General features: G+C 36.7%; 1 protein-coding gene and 1 non-coding gene across 3 annotated transcripts in view; both read right to left on the reverse strand.

The window, feature by feature from the left end:
* Nucleotides 1–21,764, reverse strand: part of RICTOR (RPTOR independent companion of MTOR complex 2) — a 112,213-nt gene that overhangs the window by 42,827 nt on the left and 47,622 nt on the right. For both annotated transcript variants that reach the window (XM_066240078.1, XM_066240069.1), the window contains exons 4-8: nucleotides 21,687–21,751; nucleotides 19,467–19,598; nucleotides 12,127–12,190; nucleotides 6,422–6,548; nucleotides 2,316–2,485 (exon numbers count right to left, since the gene is read on the reverse strand). In XM_066240078.1, the coding sequence (XP_066096175.1) occupies nucleotides 2,316–2,485; nucleotides 6,422–6,548; nucleotides 12,127–12,190; nucleotides 19,467–19,598; nucleotides 21,687–21,751 (558 nt within the window). The remainder of the gene's footprint in view (nucleotides 1–2,315; nucleotides 2,486–6,421; nucleotides 6,549–12,126; nucleotides 12,191–19,466; nucleotides 19,599–21,686; nucleotides 21,752–21,764) is intronic.
* TRNAN-GUU (transfer RNA asparagine (anticodon GUU)) lies at nucleotides 13,855–13,930 on the reverse strand. Its single transcript has one exon. It is a non-coding gene; the product is annotated as a tRNA-Asn (tRNA).

Genomic DNA, 21,764 nt, shown 5'->3' on the forward strand with positions numbered 1-21,764 from the left:
TCTAAACTTGTCGTGCCATAATCTCCAGGCTTCTACGTAGGCCTAGGTCTTTTTCTTGGCCTCCAGCCTGGGCCCAAAATCTGCAAGTGCTCCAAGGGCATTGGTAAATCTTCAGAACAACTCTCCAAGTATTTTCCTTCTTTAAAACCTCACTTCCGCGGTAGAGCGTCGGCCTAGCGTGCGGAGGACCCGGGTTCGATTCCCGGCCAGGGCACACAGGAGAAGCGCCCATTTGCTTCTCCATCCCTCCACCGCGCCTTCCTCTCTGTCTCTCTCTTCCCCTCCCGCAGCCAAGGCTCCATTGGACAAAGATGGCCCGGGCGCTGGGGATGGCTCTGTGGCCTCTGCCTCAGGCGCTAGAGTGGCTCTGGTCGCAACATGGCGACGCCCCGGAGGGGCAGAGCATCGCCCCCTGGTGGGCAGAGCGTCGCCCCTGGTGGGCGTGCTGGGTGGATCCCATTTGGGCGCATGTGGGAGTCTGTCTGACTGTCTCTCCCTGTTTCCAGCTTCAGAAAAATGCAAAAAAATAAAAAACAAAATAAAACCTCACTTCCTCTGGCCCTTACTGCTTTCACAGCTCTATACTGCTCTAAATATATGAGTTCCATAATTATCCAGCTTTATAGTTTTCCACTCTGAAGTATAAGTTTAATAAATGTTTTTTAAATTTATTGTAAAATAGTTAATTCACAAACTTTACAGAATATCTATTCTATTAACATTATATTAAATCCACTGTCTTTTTTGTCTGACATTACAACACATTACATAGAATATAAATAAAAGCCAGGGTAAATTAAAAGATTTCTAACAGGAGGAAGATTTGGGTTGCAATGAAAGTGGTATGTAGAAAAGGGAAACAACAATCAATTTACAATGAAAACTGATAAAATATAATTAGTAAAAATGAGGACTATATTCTCTGAACAGCAGCCTCTACAATGAAGATGATAAAGTAGATGCTGCTGCTGCTGAATACTACCCAAGGCAGCTTCTGCTGCTGCCACTGCTATTATTATACTACTTATTTTTCAAAACAACTTTTTAAGGTAAAAACCATGACCTTCATTTCACCTAGGAAAGAAATAGATCCAACAGAGGCTAGTAACTAGCCCCAAATCATAAAGCTAGTAGGTCATACAGCAAAAAATCACAGCCAGGCCTGTATAGCCCTAAGTCTACAATCTCAATCACTATGCTGTCCTGGGGAGGTCTTGTTAGGGAATAGAAAACAATTTTATGGTTTTCAACAAGATATAAGCAAAGATAGTTATGTTCTTAAACATCTACGATCTTCTTTAAAGTTTTTTCACTTTCTTGTCTGCTGTACAACAATATAGGAACAAAAACAGGGCTATACATATTATCTTCTTTCACTATAGTCATCCCTCCAATCTTAAAATTAAAGTTTTCTACTTGATAAAAGAAAACCTTAAAGCTAAACATTCAGTAAGATATCAAATATGCCAGTTTATTCCCATTGGACTACCAAGAATAATGTATTTAAGATCAAATATTAATATTAAAAAGAAAATTATACTTAAATTTGTTAGTATGATATAGACTAATGTCAATGATATACTCTCAAATATTTCCAAATACAACCAGAACTATAACATCCATAACATTTAAGACAAATTTTATATAAAATTATTTAGAAAGATAAATTAAGAAACAAAAAATCATTTATACACTGCATAAGTCCAACTCAGATACAAACAAATCCTGAGTTTAAACTTACTCGAAATGATATCTGTATTGAACAACAATGTAGTATACTCACAAAAATAAACTATACAAATATAGTTTGTGGTAATTCTGTTCAAACCTCCACTACATACTTTATTATAAGAGTATATTTAGTAAATAGCCTTATTATTTTAGACTATAAAAAACAATGAATTAGTACAAAAATTTTAAAAAGAAAAACATGTCTTCTATTTCTTTCAAGTATATATGGTCATTAGTTGCTAACAAGTGCATATAATTATTAGGAACTGTTCACACACAATTAACATACTAAAGTCTTTAAAAAGAAAGTCTCCTTAAATAAGTAGATAAAGGTCTATATAACCTTACTTGTACTTTAATTTGCTTAGTAAAATTTTCAGTTAAAATATAAACTTCACTTTACAAACTGAGAAAATATTTTGAGAATATATTTTTCAATTCAGTCCAAACTGAATGAGCTATTAACTATTGCTGGTAATAGGCCAGTCTTAGCAAATCTAGATTTGATAATGCTCTGCTGCATCTACTAATGTTAAAATTTCAAGTCATATTTTAAAACTGGAAAAGAATATTAAAGTTCCTACCTCTAATTCTACATCAGCTCGCACATATTGTCGGGTCTTTGGATGATTAAGGAGGTGCAAAATTGTAGTAATGAGGGCCTCATTTATTCGACTTAACTGGCAATCGATCACATTTTTCAAGATGGTGTTTAGTCCACCACGAAGGGCCACCACCTCTGGATTCTGAAGTGCTAAAATAAAAAGTAAAAACTTAATATATTGTATAGGGGATAATTAATAAAAAGTAATAAAAATCTGGGATTTTATTTTAAAGCAATTTCCTTTCTGACTTGAAAAACTTTCTAGTCAAGGACATTTAAAAGGGTATGGAGATAAAATGTATCTAATAAGAGTCACTGAACATACTTCCTAAAACTCTGATTTAAATTTTTATGTCTTTTAACTGTCTTTTCATATCCTTTTCTTATATTTTACTCTAATGGTTTTTCTTTCCTATCAGTTGCAAGGAATTTTTATATAGGGGAAATATTAGCCCTTAATCTGCTTCAAATCTTTACTGGATTTGTATTTTACTTTATATTTTAAACTCAGATTTTAAGCTTAGAAACTCCTTTGCTCACATACCAGGCACTTCTGTCTGCCCACACAAACACGTGCGTGTTTTAAATGAGTTCACAATCAACACTGCAGTTTTCAATCTCGGGAAATTGTTTGGCTTAATATGGTAAACTCAGTTTTTATTTTCAAATACTTCACCAATTATCTCAGCATGTTTCCTAAACTGATTTTCACACTTCAGATACACTAAAGTTTTCTGTATTTCAGGGTCTGCTGACTCTTGATTCCTTTCCGTTTTTCTCTCTCTTCATAACATAGCTTAATAGGTTTTTAACACATATTAGAAAAAAACAATATTTCCTTTCCATGCCATTTACACATTTTCAAAACTGTTTTTGTTTATTATAGCTGAATTATAGAACTGGATTTCTTCTCTGATTTTTTCCTAAATCGAGGGTATTATTAAATATAGTAAAATGCACAGATCTTCATGATCACAGTTCAATACATTTTGAAAAATGTCTGTATCCTTCTAACCAATACTTCAATCAAGGTATAGAGATTTCATCATATTAGAAAGTTCCCTCAGACCACTTTTCCATCAGTTCCCCTCCACTACACAGGTAAACAATGTTCTCATTTCTATGCATATAGATGAGTTGTGCCCTCTTGAGAATCAGTGAATAAATTCAAGCCCAAAGTACTTTCTGCCCTGGCTGGATAGCTCGGCTGGTTATTGTTGCCCAGAAGCACAGAGGTTGCCAGTTCAATCCCCAGTCAGGGCACATACAGGAGCAGATCAATATTCCTGTGTCTCTATCTCTCTCTCTCTTAAATCAACAACAAAAAAAAGAGTACTCTCCAGACACATACACATTTTTTATTTTTTGTTGTATATAGTGTTATTTTCTACTTTGGAAATAGTACTTTTTTTATTAGGTTTACTGATTATTACTTAAACACAAAATAAATCTATGAAATCTATACTTTCACATTTCCACTGTACTAAATACTTAAGTTTTGTTTTTCAGGTGACTCAGAGTTTTCTAGGTATTAGTGTCTTCTTTCCAATATGTAAACTCATTTATTATTTTGTCTTACTAACCTGGCTAGAAGTTTCTTATTAATTAAGAGTTAAAAAGATTTATAGTAGTATTTGTACAGATCCACCATTAAGAATACGACTGTTGATTTGAGATAAATATTCTAGAATGTTTATCAAAGTAACCTAATTATTTTCTTTATATTTGTGTACAGGTATGCATGTATATGTATATTTGTAGGTATAGGTATAAAAATGCTAGTTTCATTTAAAAATTGGTAGGTTTCCATATTTTTTTGCTCTCAAATTACACTATATAAGAATTATCTGTTCCTTGAAACATTGTTTGAAGACAAAGCTATTTAAGATAAATTCTTTTTTGAAGGCACTTATTTCATCAAGTACATCAATGGTTTTTGACTATCATGTTTTATATTTTTTGAGTCAACTAGAAATTAAAGTTTTCTCTGAAATCCATTCATTTCAACAAGATTTCCAAATATATACAAACTATTCCATAATTTTCAAAATTCCTATTATAGCCTGACCGGTGGTGATGCAGTGGATAGAGCATTAACCTGGGACACTGAGGATCCAGGTTCAAAACCCTGAAGTCACTGGCTTTAGCGTGGGCTCATCAACATGACCCCACAGTCACTAGCTTGAGCCCTAAGGTCGCAGGCTTGAGCAAGAGGTCACTGGCTCAGCTGGAGACCCTCAGTCAAAGTTCATAAGAGAAGCAATCAATAAGCAACTAATATGCCGCAACTACAAGTTGATGCTCATCTCTCTCCCTTTCTGTCTCTTTCTCAAACAACAAAACAAAACAAAAAAACAAACTTCCTCTTATATTCTCTTCCTCATTTCTATATTAACCTTTCGTTTCTCTGACCGCTGCAGTTTTCAAATATTATGTATATATTTGCATATCCGTGCATCATTTTTTTCTTCTCTCAATTAATACTGGTTAGATTAAATAATCTATCCTGTTTTCTAATTAAAACTCTTAATTTCATTGCTCCATTTTTCCTGCACACTTTAAAAGATTTTTACCCCCTTCTTTTTCTACTTCTTGGGTTCACTCACTAATTCTCATCACTTTTTGCTTAATTATAAAAGCATTTTATGAGAAGTTAACTCTGAATTTATTTCCAGGCATTCCACACAATGTCATGTAATCAAATTTTTCTTTTCAAAATTTCCTTGATCAAATTTGTCTCTAAATCAACACGTATTGTGAAGACTATTCTGAAATCCTTGATGGTCAGCTCTTTTGTTTATTTAGTTTAAAACTTTGTTATTCATTTATTCATTATATCAAGAGTCAATGTAGCCTATATCATTTCTACTTTAAGTGGGGAAATAATATCTTGTTATTTAAATTATGTATCTTTGATTATAAGTGACGTTGAACTTTTTCAATATGTTGACTGGCCACGTATTTCTTGAGAATTATTTATTTTTCTTATTGACCTGTATATAAAGTTTGCCACTTATGTTTGTTACAACTATTTGTCGTTCATTCTGGCACTGTAGTATGCTTTCTTGACTCCTTATTATAAAATCTATAGCTGCTGAATCTGTTTGATTTCTTTTATAATTTAAAATTTCTCTTCCTTACAGTGACTGTTAAATATCCATTTTTTTTGTTCATCCTATTTAAGTCTTTTATGTTTTTTTGCATTTAGAATCCCTTTTTTAAAAAAGGTATGATGGACTAAGTTTATTGTTTTTAACCCACATGTCTGAGAGCCAGACTTCAGAGATTTTACTTAGAGGGTGAAACACGGGTAAAAAGAGATTGGTCCTAGTTGGTTGGCTCATTGGTAGAGTGTCGGCCTGGCATGTGGAAGTCCTGAGTTTGATTTCCCGTTAGGGTACACAGGAGAAGCATCCATCTGCTTCTCCACCCCTCCTCCTCTCCTTCCTCTCTGTCTCTCTCTTCCCCTCCCACATCCAAGGCTCCATTGCAGTAAAGTTGGCCCAGGTGCTGAGGATGGCTCCATGGCTTCCACCTCAGGTGCTAGAATGGCTCTGCTTGCAACAGAGCAATGTCCCAGATGGGAAGAGCATCACTCCCTAGTGGGCATGCTGGGTGTATCCCAGTCAGGAGCATGTGAGAGTCTGTCTCTCTGCCTCCCTGCTTCTCACTTCAGAAATAAATACAAAAAAAAAAAAAAAAGAGAGAGAGAGAGACTCTGCATAGGGCATGGGGGCACACCATGCAGTAGGTAGAGGGTGTTCTATTGAATGGAATACTTGAAACTATGTAAACACAATAAAGTATAAACAAAAATCAAAACAGACATTCTATTCTATCTACCAGAATTTGGACAATATCTATATACTAAATTTCATGATGATAAAAACTTCAAAATTTTTAGAATTTTAAGATCACTTTGAAATTATTTGCTAAATACCAAGTCCTCTACTTCTATATAAGGAATGTCCTACTTTTACATATCTTTGTACCAATGACTAAAGAACTTAGGTATTAAAAGCATTAAGAAATATTACACATTCTGTCTAATATACTCTATTTTTATTACTCAAAGAAAATTCTGACCTAGTTCACAGATAATAGCAATGCATGCTCGGACCATTCTGTCTCTTTCTTGAAGTCCATCATTTCCAACTGCTATTAATGAGTTGGCCACAGAGCTAGGAAACAAGGAAGCATTCACAGTAATCATCTGTAACAGGGAAAAATCAGAAAAAGAAGTTACTTACTTCATAATACATTTTAAAACCTACTTCATTCGGATTGAGGTATTTAAGACCACAGAGTATTCATAAGATTCAGGTTGCAACTTTAATCTTCAGTTTCATATGAACATTTCAAAATATATAACTAATAATCGAAGCAATTAATGTTAATATCATTACTATGGAAAAATGTGTTGACTTTTTTTCCCAACAGTCCAGACGATATATTAGTTGACCAATAAGACATAATGTTTCTGAGACTCTAAGCTCCTCTGGAATACAACCTATAATTTAAACAACTTCTCGGAACTAAGACAAAGTAAATTATGGGGTCAATAGCTGTCAACATACTGCCACACTATTACGTTTCTGATTTCCTTCCCCATATACCCACGTCTCTACTCTCTCCCCCATCAAAGTCATTGATTTGGCCCCTCATCCCTCCTCACTCTGCTGCAATGGATGCCTAATTATCTCCCATCTCTAACATCACTTGTTGCTAAACCAAAAAGGAAAGTTTATGATCCATAATTTAGTTTTAACATTACAAAAATTATAAACATTTAATGAATCTCACTTTAAATAAAAGTTTTAATTGGCATAATATATCTGAAAAACTGAAAATAGATAACATATCTTCAGTTTGGAAAACAGAAAGAAAATAAATTAGGTAGGTAATGATTGTTTAATAAATAAAGACTATCTGGTAGAGAAAGTATTTAAAAATAAGTCCCTGAAGTGGGAGTAGTAAAAAAATGTTTTTTCTATTTGGATGGTGACAAAATATTGGGGATGATTAACCTGTCCTGGATGTTACTAGATATAATCCTGTTAAAAAATAGACTTGTACTATGATGCAATGTAGCTAAGTTAAAGATACCCAGTTAAATTCTATAAAGGGTCAAAGGAAGATCTGTATTGGCTGGAGTACTTACAAACAGTTTATAATGTAATATTATAAAGTTCAATTGAAATGAGAGAATATAGTTCCACAACCATAAAACCAATTTCCAGTAACTATAGAATCTACCAAACTTATCACATTCATTTCTAAATCAGTATTTTCCATAAAGCAAAAATGTCAAAGGAGTAAAGAAAAGGGAAAGAAGGTATAGAAACAGACCTTCCTGGTTGAGAAATTATAACTTCTTAAGATACTAATTTGTATTTTAATCTTATTGATCTACTAGAATGCTGCTAAGGAAGCTATAAGGAAAATTCCCCTCAAAACAAAACATAATGTGTTCTTAAAAGAGCCAGCTAGGGCCCTGGCCGGTTGGCTCAGTGGTGGGGCGTCGACCTGGCGCGCAGAGGTCCCGGGTTTCATTCCCGGCCAGGGCACACAGGAGAAGCGCCCATTTGCTTCTCCAACCCTCCCCCTCTCCTTCCTCTCTGTCTCTCTCTTCCCCTCCTGCAGCGAGGCTCCACTGTTGCAAAGATGGCCTGGGCCTCTGCCCCAGGCGCTGGAGTGGCTCTGGTCACAACAGAGCGACGCCCCGGAGGGGCAGAGCATCGCCCCCTGGTGGGCGTGCCGGGTGGATTCCAGTCGGGCGCATGCGGGAGTCTGTCTGACTGTCTCTCCCGGTTTCCAGCTTCAGAGGAATTAAAAAAAAAAAAAAAGAGCCAGCTAGGAAACCAGGCCAACGACCGTTTTCAGAGCTAAGTCTACCTTTAGTAAACTTATCTAGACAAAACCAATCTTCTCTGTGCTTTTGTTTCCTGCTTTGTAAAAAGAGGATGCATATGACCAGATGATTTCTAGATTTTAAAGTATAAAATCCTATCTATGAAGTTCAAGTGCTGTGAAAAGGATAACCTGTAATTCAGTTTTTTTATAAGTAAAATCTCTCTTATTCTCCACTAGGGAAATATAACCTAAGAAACTCTTAAATTCTATGCCAATCGAAAATATTTTTCTCATAAAACAGTAAGTACTCAATAAAGAAAAAAATAATAAAACTTATTTTTACTGAAATAAAAGTTTAATCATCTTTTTAGGCATGATAGAATAAACAGATAAAATAAATTAAAGATCATGAGTAGGTAATAATTTGTGAACTGCTATAAGGGAATTAGAAAGAGTTCTCTAAGGGGTATCTGAAATTTGAGCTCAGACTTAAAGATGAATACAATGTAGAAAATGGTAAAATTAAAATGAAAAGAGTAGGAAAGAACTAATGATCATAATAGTGGGAGAGGGTGCCTTGTCTTGTCTACAAACATAAGGCATCATAATGAGACAGGTCGTAATTCCTTAGACCAAATGTTGGCTTTGAATGCTAAGGTAAGCACATTGTGCTTTAATACCAAAAATAATTGTGGGCCAATATAGGTTTGCAAATCCAAAGAACAAAATTCTTGGGCTGGATCTGTTAATATCTTGCTGTGAATCAAGATTTAGGCCAATAATTTCCCTAAATAACTCCCTTTTCAATTATTAAAAAAAACAAAACTAAAAACTGGTATGTTAATCTTTTACTACATGATTAAAGAAATGATATATGAAGAAAACAACAGCTTAGAACTTATATAAGATAAAGAAAAGAAACAGCTGACCAGTAAAAACAACAGTATATAGAAAATTAGAGAGTAAAAACCAGTAAGGGTTGCCTGGACTAAGGGACAGAAGAAAAAAAATCAGATATTAAAAAAAAAAACAACACAAGCAAACACAAACCTCCCAAATGAATGAAATAAGTGAAAGAGAAGGGCAAGTAACATGAGTATTCCTTAATTACGTATTGAACAAGTTATGCTAAAACAAAAATATTTTTACTTTTTTTAAAAATAAAAAAGAAAATACTTTTACAGAACTTAAAACTCTTTTTGAATGTATACAAAAACCCTCGGGGACAGAGCAATTATAATATCATTAATTTCTACTAGGTCAGTTGCCAATGTGTTACTGAAAAAAATAAATGTTTGCTTTGGTTGTTAAAAGTGCTAATGCAACTCAAGTTCCTCTGGCCAACAGAGGCCGCTGCTCCTTCAGCGAGAGCGCTTTCCCTTTAACTGCTTTCAGCTCAACCCAGGGGCCTGTGCCACAACTCCTCCTATGAGCTCACATTCTACCTCCAGGTACAAGCTATTTTCCTGCGCTTGGATCAACAAATGATATTTACCACAAATTATTTTGTACTTCAGAAGAGAACACAACGCAATGGACTGTATTTTTGTTATGGCATTACTAAATTGTTTTCCAAAGTGTGTTTACTTTTACTGGTATTTTATAAATTGTAACTTGAACAATACATTTTACAAAAATAAAATAAAATATTCTCCAAATAATTCAGAAGAGCTTAATTTAACTCTTTGAATCCATTTAAAGTTGTCTTTCCTTCTAAATGTGATTTGTAGGGCAAAAGTCCCAACATGTGGTCCAGTAAACTAAGGGTCCCTAGGACATTTTCAGGGATTCTGCAGAGTTAAAACTATTTTCCTAGCAAAACAAAGCCATTATTTGTCTTCTGTTACTCTCATTCTCTCACAAGTATATACTGAAGTTTTCCAGAGGCTCCACTGCACATGAAATCATACCAGATTAAATGCAGAAGCAAATATAATAAAATCCAGCTATCTTCTATCAAGACAAACATTACAAAAATTTGCAAAAATCTAATATAATGTCATTCTACTAATTTTCTTTTTAGCAAATATAAATTATAAAAACATTATTTATGTTTACATGTAATGAGTTTGTTATTTTTAAAATGTTAATAGATTTTAATACCTCAATTTTATTCTTAGTATGATAAATATTGACATATATACCTCCAATAACCAGAAAGCTATTCTAGGTTCTTCAAAAACAATTTTGTTTCCTTATCTCAAATTATCATATTCATGGCAGTAGAGTGTGTGAATAAATAAAAATCAGAAATCTAGTTTTTAAATTTAAAGAATTAAACCATGTCCCAATATGACTTTACCTAAAACAAAAATTCACAACCTTTAATATCACTCAATAGAACTGCAAACACCTCTTAAGACAACTCATCCATTTACTTCTTCCTTGCCAGGTTCACCAGTGGATATTATTACTAACCACATGCTAAACAAGTGGAAGGAAGACGAAAAAGGAAATCTAGTTAATGCACAAACTCAACATTGCACCATTCTAAAGCATGCACTGAATTTCAAGGTGGGGAAAGGGAAGAGCTAAGAAATTTAATTGTTTTTTTTTTTTTTTTTTTCATTTTTCCGAAGCTAGAAACAGGGAGGCAGTCAGACAGACTCCCGCATGCACCCGACCAGGATTCACCCGGCACGCCACCAGGGGGCGATGCTTTGCCCCTCTGGGGCGACGCTCTGTTGCGTCCAGAGCCATTCTAGCGCCTGAGGCAGAGGCCACAGAGCCATCCCCACTGCCCGGGCCATCTTTGCTCCAATGGAGCCTTGGCTGCGGGAGAGGAAGAGAGAGACAGAGAGGAAGGAAAGGGGGAGGGGTGGAGAAGCAGATGGGCGCCTCTCCTGTGTGTCCTGGCCGGGAATCGAACCCGGGACTCCTGCAAGCCAACCGGCCAGGGCCTCAGATGTTTTTACATCAGAACAAACATACACTTCAGGGCCCTGGCTGAGGCGCCTATCTGCTTCTCCACCCCTCCCCCTCTCCTTCCTCTCTGTCTGTCTCTTCCCCTCCCGCAGTGAGGCTCCATTGGAGCAAAGATGGCCCGGGCAGTGGGGATGGCTCTGTGGCCTCTGCCTCAGGCGCTAGAATTGCTCTGGACTCAACAGAGCATCGCCCTCTGGTGGGCATGCCGGATGGATCCCGGTCGGGTGCATGCAGGAGTCGGCCTGACTGCCTCCCCATTTTCAACTTCAGAAAAATACAAAAAAAAACCCAAACAACATACACTTCAGGACTCTCAGGCAACATTCAGAATCAAACATGATACTTGGAGTATGAAATATGGTAAGATTCTTACACAGCTATGCCCTACCCAAGTTAACTCTCAGGTCACTGGTTCCTCTGCCCTTCGGGTATCACGTTACATTAAACAACAACAAAAATTTCCTTGAAGGCCTCTCTCACTGGAAACATTCCGGATTATCCTTAGCACATTATTTTGCAGAGTTTAGATTCTGACCTTTTATTAAGTACAATGGCCTAAATATCCTAACGCTGCCTACAGATTGCATCCAAATTCACTTTAAAACCACCAGCTGTAACCATTTGCAGCATCCATTTAATAGCAGTAACTCCAAGCATACATACAATCAAGAGAAAGTCAGGGGATGGAGGAAGTAGTCCACTTTCTTAAGAACATTTCAAAGCAGTAATTTCATTTACATGTCTACTAAACGGAGAAACATTCTTTACAATGAGCATTTTATAGAAAATATTGTCCTAGCCTATCACATAGGGTAATTACACAAAATATTGATACTTACCTCAAAGTTTAATAAACCTATTTAACTCATATATAATTTTAACAAAAGTGCTTAATGAGAATTTAGCCTTTAAATTTTAATAGAAAGATTTCACAAAACAGTCTAAATCTAAAAATGTAAAATACTTAACATGAAAACCATAAATCTGCCTTCACTCTTAGATACGGAGCATACCTTTCTGACTAATCGAAGTGCTTGTGTCCTCTCTACCTCGTTGCTCTGCTGTATGTCAATGCACCTAAATAATACACAAAATAATTATTGGTAAAGTCTTATTAACAACTTTTTTTGTAAAATAACACCACTAGATCAGACCCGTATTCATAATGTCAACATAGTATTTAAAAATTTTAGTACAGGTGAATTTGAAGTACTAGTAGATATTTAGTGAGCTTACATATCTCTAGTGATAAATATATAATATATACGTTATAATAAAACATTTCAAAACTATTTCATTTAAAACTCTAGGAAAGTTGATATTATATATGTCTATATAGAAATAATACACATAGAGCAAAGTACCAGAAACCTACTGGAAAAAATAGTTATCTCTCTTTGATAAAATTCAGGTATTTTATAAAAACTGTGAAAGGAAAATATTTTAAGCCTATGATTTAGTTTAATTGTGATTTTTAACCAGTCTAAATTTTATATACAAGGGTGGACAAAAGTAGGTTTACATTTCTGAGCACACAAAGCACAGAGTTTATTCTTATATTATTAATTAATTATTGTATTATTTCCAAATGAACTGTAACCCTACTTTAGCCCCACCCTGTAGTATGAATAAGTTTTAGAAGTCTTATGTACTCACCACAATTCTATTTTACCAAAATATAATTTGAAATCTGAATGCACTTCAAAAGTTAATGCTCAATCATATATCACTTAACAGTTCTAAAATTTAATTGTTCAATTTCTAAAGAGTTTGATATATACTGCAGAATAAGTCATTTTCACTTATAATTTAGGCAGTTTCATTATTCTAGTTGATATTTATATATAGTTTGCTACACAAAAAGCATTCCTTCTCTCTGTATATAATTAATCTAGAGCAATTTAAAAAAGTTGGTAGACACGGAATTCCATTTCTGGCCACAACAGAGAGGTTTTGGTTCAGACCAACCCGCCTGCCAAAAACAACTATACTCGCTGAACAAACTACTGTATAAAGCTACTATTAAAAGGGAATGGATAATAATCCCTGAACAGAGGTGCACAAACTCCACATTCGCCCTGGGCTTTGTCCCTGGGGTCTCTTGTCAATCCTCAGTTTTAGGGAAATAGAGTCATAGCAGAAAGCAAAGGTCTTATTAGACTGGAGGGACAGGCTGAAGTTCTGGGCAGCCGAAGTGGCTGGGACTTAGGGGTAAAATCCCATAGAGAAGAAAATATAGGCAGTGAGCACAAAGCTGCATGCAATCTCCTCCTCAAGGTACTTGTCAATGTCTATGTTGTTCAAAAGCAGGGTTAAAAATCCAAGAAAGCAAGCTAAAAGCTACTACTGAGAAGCTAAGGAACTGAGGAGTTGTCTCAGCAGGTACCTTATACTCTAAAATAGATGTTGGCCTCTAGGCTGGTCAAGGTGAAGAGGTTCTGCTAAACATCCACATTTTCTTTATTTATTTTTTTTCATTTTTTTCCCGAAGCTGGAAACGGGGAGGCAGTCAGACAGACTCCCGCATGCGCCCGACCGGGATCCACCCGGCATGCCCACCAGGGGGCGATGCCCTGCCCCTCTGGGGCGTTGCTCTGTTGCGTCCAGAGCCATTCTAGCGCCTGAGGCAGAGCCACAGAGCCATCCCCAGCACACAGGCCTGGAGCCTCGCTGCGGGAGGGGAAGAGAGAGACAGAGAGGAAGGGGGAGGGGTGGAGAAGCAGATGGGAGCTTCTCCTGTGTGCCCTGGCCGGGAATCGAACCCGGGACTCCTGCACAACAGGCCGATACTCTACCGCTGAGCCAACTGGCCAGGGCCAACATCCACATTTTCATTCAAGATCTCAAATAGTCACTTCCTAGAGCAAAAGCAAATTTAAGACCAAACTTTAACAGAATCAGTGTTATAAGCCAACATTATAAAATAAATCTTAACTTTCTTAAGGGTAGAGTAACATGATCCAGATCCAAGAATTTTGAATCTGTAATGTTTACATTCAATTAGATAATAATGTAAGGTAGGCTTTAAAACAAAGGGCCAAGCAACCAAAAAAAGCAAGAAAAGAAAATGACAATAGAAACAACACAGCTGATTCATATATTGGGGTTATCATACAGTGCTCTATAAATAACTATTATTAACATGCTCAGGAATGAAAACCTAAATAGACCCATAAACAGGGAGGAAATAGAAACAACTATTAACATCCCCTCCCCAAATAAAAGTCCAGGACCAGATGGCTACACTAGAGAATTCTACTAAACATTTAAAGATTTGGTGCCTATCTTTCTGAAAGTCTTCCAAAGAACAGAATAAGAAGCAATACAACTTAACACATTTTATGAGGCCAACATATAGCCCCGAGACCAAAACCTGGCAAGGACAACACACAAAAAAGAAAACTACAGACCAGTATCTCTAATACAGATGAAAAAGTCCTAAACAAAATACCAGCAAATCAAATACAACAATATATTACAAAAATAATACAGGCCTGGCCTGTGGTGGTACAGTGGATAAAGTGTCAACCTGAAATGCTGAGGTTGATGATTCAAAGCCCGGGGCTTGCCCAGTCAGGGCCTATAAGGGAGTTAATGCTTCCTGCTCCTCCCCCCTTCTCTCTCTCTCTCTCTCTCTCCTCTCTAAAATGAATAAATAAAATCTTTAAAAAATCACAATCAAGTGGGATTCACTCTAGGAGAACAAAGACGGTTCAACATATGTCAATCAATCAACATAATATACCACACCAACAAAACAAAGGACAAAAATCATGTGATTCTATCCATAGATGCAGAAAAGGCATTTGATAAGATATAACATCTATCTATGTTTAAAACACTCAGTAAAATGGGCACAGAAAGAAAGTACCTCAACTAATGAAGGATATATATTACAAACCATCAGCCAATAAAAAAATACATAGACATGCTCAGAAATGTAGAGGGAAAGATGGAGAAACCAGGTAGAGACCTAGAATTTTTAAGTAAGAGTAAAATAAATCATAGAAATACAATAACTGAAATCAAAAACTGAAGAGCTTAATTCACTAGCATGATGGAGGAATTTTTAAAAAAGCACAAAGATTAACAACAACAAAGGATGAAAATACAGTAGGCAACAGAGATATATGGGACAGTGAACACATGAACAGATTCAACTTATATAGCTGGAGTATCAGAGGATAGGAGAGAACAAAAAAAAAACTTTTAAAGTAACCAGAGAAGAAAAAATACATATCACTTATAAAGGAGCAACAAAAAGAGAGGCTACATATTGTTCAACAGGTTAAAAAAAATCCAGAAGACAACTATTTGAAACACTGAAAAATAGTAACTGGTCATAAAAACAGCCCTCAACTAGGAAGGCAAAATAGAGGCATTTAAAAACAAATAAAAGATGAGAGAATTCATCTCCAGCAAATCTGCATTACAAGAAACAGTAAAGGAAATTCATCAAACAGATAAAGTGACCCAAGATAAAAATGTGGAAATGCAAAAAAGAAGACTACTGGAAGGCATAAATGATGTTAATAAATATCAACAGTTGCAGTTTTAAACAATGACAGTACTATCCTGTGGGGTTACAAATACACGTAGAAATAAAAAAGCAATATCAAAAAAGAGGAGAGAAAATATAGTTCTATTTTAAGAGGTTTTCTGCATTGTGTAGGTTGTAATAAAAATGATAGACCTTAATATATGAAGGATATACACTGTAATCTCTAGGGAAACTGCTAAGACATTAGTGGAAGAGAAAAAATTTTTGATTATTCCAATAGAAACAAAATAGGAGAAACACAAGATAAAAAAACAGATGTGACAAATAGAAAACAAATAGCAAGACAGAAAACAAACTCAAATATATGAAAAAACTGTTATCTAGATGACACTCATACAATTACATTAGATAAAACCTAGAGACCATGTACATAAGAAACCACTAGACACAGTCTAAACACTCCAACTAAAAGACAAACTAGAGTTTAAAAAAAAAAGAAAATTCTACAAAATATGAAGAGAGGCAACTTTCCTAGCTGTTTTATAAAGCAAGCATACTATTTATTTATTAGATAGAGACAGAGTCAGCTAGAGGGACAGATAGGGATGACAGAGACAGAAAGGGAGAGAGATGAGAAGCATCAATTCTTCGTTGCGGCGTCAGTTATTCGCTGATTGCTTTCTCATATGTGTGTTGACCTGGGGGGCTACAGCAAAGCAAGTGAGCCCTTGCTCAAGCCAACGACCTTAGGTTCAAGCCAGTGACCTTGGGCTTCAAACCAGCAACCATGGGGTCATGTCTATGATCCCACACTCAACCCAGCGACCCTGTACTCAAGCTGGTGAGCCCATGCTCAAGCCGATGAGCCTAAGCTCAAGCTGGCAACCTCAGAGTTTTGAACCTGGGTCCTCCCCATCCCCGTCCGATGCTCTATTCACTGCGCCACCGCCTGGTCAGGCTAAAGCAAACATACTCTTGATACCAAAACCAATCAAGTACATTAGACGAATAAAAAAACATAGGCCAATACCTTTCATGAACATAGCTGCAAAAATCTACCAGAAAATACTAGTAAACCAAATTCAGTTATACATGAACAGGACAAGACATCACAAACAATTGGTGTTTACTTCAGGAATGCAAATAAAATATGGCAAAAACTCCTCTAAAAGCCTACAGCAGTTTTCATAAATAAGAGTGAAATACTGAACACTTTTGATCTGAGTTTAGGAGCAAATTAGTTTTCTAATATCACCATTTCTTATCAGTGCAATATTGTGGCCAATATAATAAGGCAAAAAGAAAAAGATAAAAGGATTAGAAATGGAGAAATATAATGGTCATCATTTGCAATTAATACTTATATAATTGAAACTCTAAAACCAATTTTTAAAATAATTAGAATTGAAAGTGAATTTAGCCAGGTAACTAGATAGGTTAAAATATGCAAAAAAAAAAAAAAACCCAAAACCAAAACACCACCCACAATTAAGCCCTGGCTGCTTGGCTTAGTGGTAGAGCATCCAACCAGGTGTGTGGAAGTCCTAGGTTCGATTTCCAGCCAGGGCACACAGGAGAAGTACCCATCTGCTTCTCTCCCCCTCCCCGTCTCCTTCCTCTCTGTCTCTCTCCTCCCCTCTCACAGCCAAGGCTTCATTGGAGCAAAGTTGGCCCAGGCGCTGAGGATCACTTCATGGCCTCTGCCTCAGGCACTAAAATAACCCCAGTTCCAATGGAGCATTGCCCCAGATGGGCGGGGCATCGCCCCCTGGTAGGCCTGCACAGTGGAACCGGTTGGGCACCTACAGGAGTCTGTCTCTGTGCCTCCCCACTTCCACTTCAGAAAAATATTAAATAAATAAATAAATAAATACCCCATAATTATTTTTGTTAATAAAATTTGAGAAAAAATTTAACTACATTAATAAATAAAAATATGTAAGTCATAGACTATACTTTAAATAAACCTAACAACTATGTGCAAGACTTCAGCACAGAAAACTAAAATATGCTATTGAGGGAAACTAAATAAAGGTTTCAAATAGATAAAGGTTTGGAAGATTCAACATTATTAAGACATGAACTCACACCAAATTAACCTAGAGCTTCAATGTAGTGACCACTAAAATCACAGAAAGTTTTATGTAAATGAACAAGATGATTATAAAAGTCATAAGTCATATGGAAATGCAGAACCCAAAATAGCTAAGAGTCTTGAAGAAAAACAGTTGGAGGACTTACATTAAGAGTATTAACACATTATCAAACTGTATTCATTAAAATAATGTAAAACCTGGGCAATAAGCAAAATATACCAACTGAAGAGAATATGGAATGCAAAAATATATCCATCTTTACAAGAGTGGCACTAATCTAGAAGTCAACGAAAAATCTTTTCAATAAATGCTGCTATTTATTGGATATCCATATACAATGAATCATTAGCTACTGAATCATGTTAAGGAATAAATCCTTTAGGAGAAAACAGTTCCCAAAGAAACCTAAAGCATTAACTATAAAATAAACAACGTCTAAGTTGAATTTAATTAATTAAGAAAAGTAAAAAGATAAGGCAGACTGATTTGGAAAAAATATCCTCAATATGCAAACCTGTAAGATATTATAGAAGCCATCAAGAATTCCTACACAGTAAAATACACAATCAAATTCACAAATGAACGAAATACAAAGAGGATACCCAAACAGCAAATTAAAGGTGCTTAACATCACTAAGCATCAGAGAAATGCAAATTAATACAACAGTGGGGCCCTGGCCGGTTGGCTCAGTGGTAGAGTGTCGGCCTGGCGTGCAGGAGTCCCGGGTTCTATTCCCGGCCAGGGCACACAGGAGAAGCGCCCATCTGCTTCTCCACCCCTCCCCCTCTCCTTCCTCTCCCTCTCTCTCTTCCCCTCCCGCAGCCAAGGCTCCACTGGAGCAAAGTTGGCCCAGGCGCTGGGAGTGGCTCTGTGGCCTCTGCCTCAGGCACTAGAATGGCTCTGGTTGCAACAGAGCGACGTCCCAGATGGGCAGAGCATCGTCCCCTGGTGGGCATGCTGGGTGGATCCGGTCGGGCGCATGCCATGCGGGAGTCTGTCTGACTGCCTCCCCATTTCCAACTTCAGAAAAATACAAAAAAAGAAAAAAGAAAAAGAAAGAAAAACAACAGTGGGAATTCACAATAAAAACAACAGCCAAAAAGGCTATATAATTAAAGACTGATACTAGCAAGTGCTGATGAGGACTTGGACAGACTGGAAACTCTCAAACACTGCTGGTAAGAATGTAAATCGGTACAATCATTTTGTAGAACTTTTGGTGGTATCTATGAAAGCTAACTAAACATAAACTTAATAACCCAGCAATTCCACTCCTACATATGTACCTGAGAGAAATCGGTGCATATGTCCACCAAACATAACTGTAGAAAATGTTCAGGGACACTCTATTCAAAATAGCCAAACACTGAAAATAACTCAGAAAATCATTAACAGAATGAAATAAATTAATTGTGGTCTAGTCATAATATGAAATACTACACAGCAACTTAAAAAACATCAACATGAATAAATCTCATAGATAACACTGAGGAAAGAAAAGTAACTACACATACTTCAAACTATATATGTTGTTCAAGAAAGGAAAACTAATCTACAATGAGTAAAGTCAGAGTAATGCATATATCATTGGTTGGAGACACAAGGAAACTTCACTGAGATACTAAAAATGTTCTATTTCTTATCTGTAAATGTTATCAGGCTTTACAATAAAAATCCGTACAGATTACTGTAGGTATTCTAACAGTAAGTAACTTTTTAAACACATAAAACCATAAACAGCTCTCAGAAAATTACCTGGCTATTAAATAGTCAACTTTCAATTTAAGCACCTTCTGCAGAATACTGGAGTCTTGGATGAGATAGCGAAGAGCCCGTAGCCCTGCTGCCCGCACTTCTTTTGCTTCATTCAATAAAGCTAACCGCAAGCTGTTTGAAAACAAACAAAAAAGCAGTTTTGCTGCACAAGTTTCAAACACATGTGAAATTATGGTACCAAATTCTTCCTCAGTTGAAATAAGCAAAATTAATAGTCATTTTACTCATATAAAAATCATTTTCTGTAAGCCACTTAACTTTACTAACAATATTTTTTAAATCTGTGCCTCTTCGGTACATTCTTACCAATCAAGAAATTGTTAGCAAGTTTTGTTCTACCTTCTGTCCTCTGTTTTAATATAAACAATGGGGCATTCAATAGGCCTTTTTCAAGCTGTATCACATATGCCACTATAATCTACAGTGTGTCCGTAAAGTCATGGTTCACTTTTGACCGGTTACAGGAAAGCAACAAAAGACAATAGAAATATGAAATCTGCCCTGGCTGGTTGGCTCAGCGGTAGAGCGTAGGCCTGGCATGCGGGGGACCCGGGTTCGATTCCCGGCCAGGGCACATTGGAGAAGCGCCCATTTGCTTCTCCACCCCCCCCCTTCCTCTCTGTCTCTCTCTTCCCCTCCCGCAGCCAAGGCTCCATTGGAGCAAAAGATGGCCCGGGCGCTGGGGATGGCTCCTTGGCCTCTGCCCCCGGCGCTAGAGTGGCTCTGGTCGCGGCAGAGCGACACCCCGGAGGGGCAGAGCATCGCCCCCTGGTGGGCAGAGCGTCGCCCCTAGTGGGCGTGCCGGGTGGATCCCGGTCGGGCGCATGCGGGAGTCTGTCTGACTGTCTCTCCCCGGTTCCAGCTTCAGAAAAAATACAAAAAAAAAAAAAAGTGAAATCTGCACCAAATAAAAGGAAAACTCTCCCAGTTTCATACCTATTCAGTGCAGTTCCATGTGGGCTCACGCACAGATTTTTTAGGGCTCCTTAGGTAGCTACAGACCCGTCACTGACTGATGGCCTACCAGAACGGGGTTTCTCCACCAAACTGCCATTTTCCTTCATCTGCTTATCCCACCGAGTAATGTTATTCCTATGTGGTGGCGCTTCGTTATAAATGCGCCGATATTCACGTTGCACTTTGGTCATGGATTCAAATTTAGCGAGCCACAGAACACACTGAACTTTCCTCTGTACCATCCACATCTCGACTGGAATGGCCGTGGGCTGCTCCGCTGTATAAATGGTGTTACGTCATCATCTGCGCATGCACACATGCTGCCACATCATCCTACAGAAACTGGAAGGGTTTTCCTTTTATTTGGAGCAGATTTCACATTTCTATCGTCTTTTGTTGCTTTCCTGTGACCGGTCAAAAGTGCACCGTACCTTTACGGACACACTGTATTCCCCTCTAACTGCTTACCTGCTTCCACTCTCATTGGTTTAGACCAGGGGTAGTCAACCTTTTTATACCTATCGCCCACTTTTGTATCTGTTACAGTAGTAAAATTTTCTAACCGCCCACCAGTTCCACAGAAATGGTGATTTATAGAGTAGGGAAGTAACTTTACTTTATAAAATTTACAAAGCTGAGTTACAGCAAGTTAAAGCATATAATAATACTTACTTACCAAGTACTTTATGTTGATTTTCGCTAAGTTTGGCAGAATAAATCTTTATAAAACAACTTACTAGAGTTAAATCTATCTTTTTATTTATACTTTGGTTGCTCTGTTACCACCCACCATGAAAGCCTGGAACGCCCACTAGTGGGCGGTAGGGACCAGGTTGACTACCACTGGTTTAGACCAATAAATAAAAATACTTTATGACAGTAGACACAGACTATTTTATATCAATTTTAACTCCTAATCATGACAAAAATCTGGTTAGAATATATTATGTTATGCCTCTATTAGTGAACTTGAGCAAATCAAGTTTATCATTTAGAAGTTTAAATTACAGAAGTCCAGGTATTTTTCAACAGCAGCTTTGGTTCTTTGTATTTAATATTATAAAACAGCAGAACAGAATAACAAAATTTTGGAAATCCTTTAATTTTTCTAATGTTCAAACAACTGTTTCTATAAGATCAAATATTAGGTGTTAAAATATTCTAATTTTAGTTTTAAAATATTAAAATTAATATTACTAATATCCAAGAGAGTTCTGAGAGAAGAAACTGAGCTATACTTACCAAATTATAATATCCTCATAGTTGAAACCCAGTTTTTCTTCACTGTGGCCAATATCACAAAGAAGCTGTCAGAAAAAT

Source organism: Saccopteryx bilineata, chromosome 1 (assembly GCF_036850765.1).
Source record: "Saccopteryx bilineata isolate mSacBil1 chromosome 1, mSacBil1_pri_phased_curated, whole genome shotgun sequence".
NCBI classification, from domain to species: domain Eukaryota; kingdom Metazoa; phylum Chordata; class Mammalia; order Chiroptera; family Emballonuridae; genus Saccopteryx; species Saccopteryx bilineata.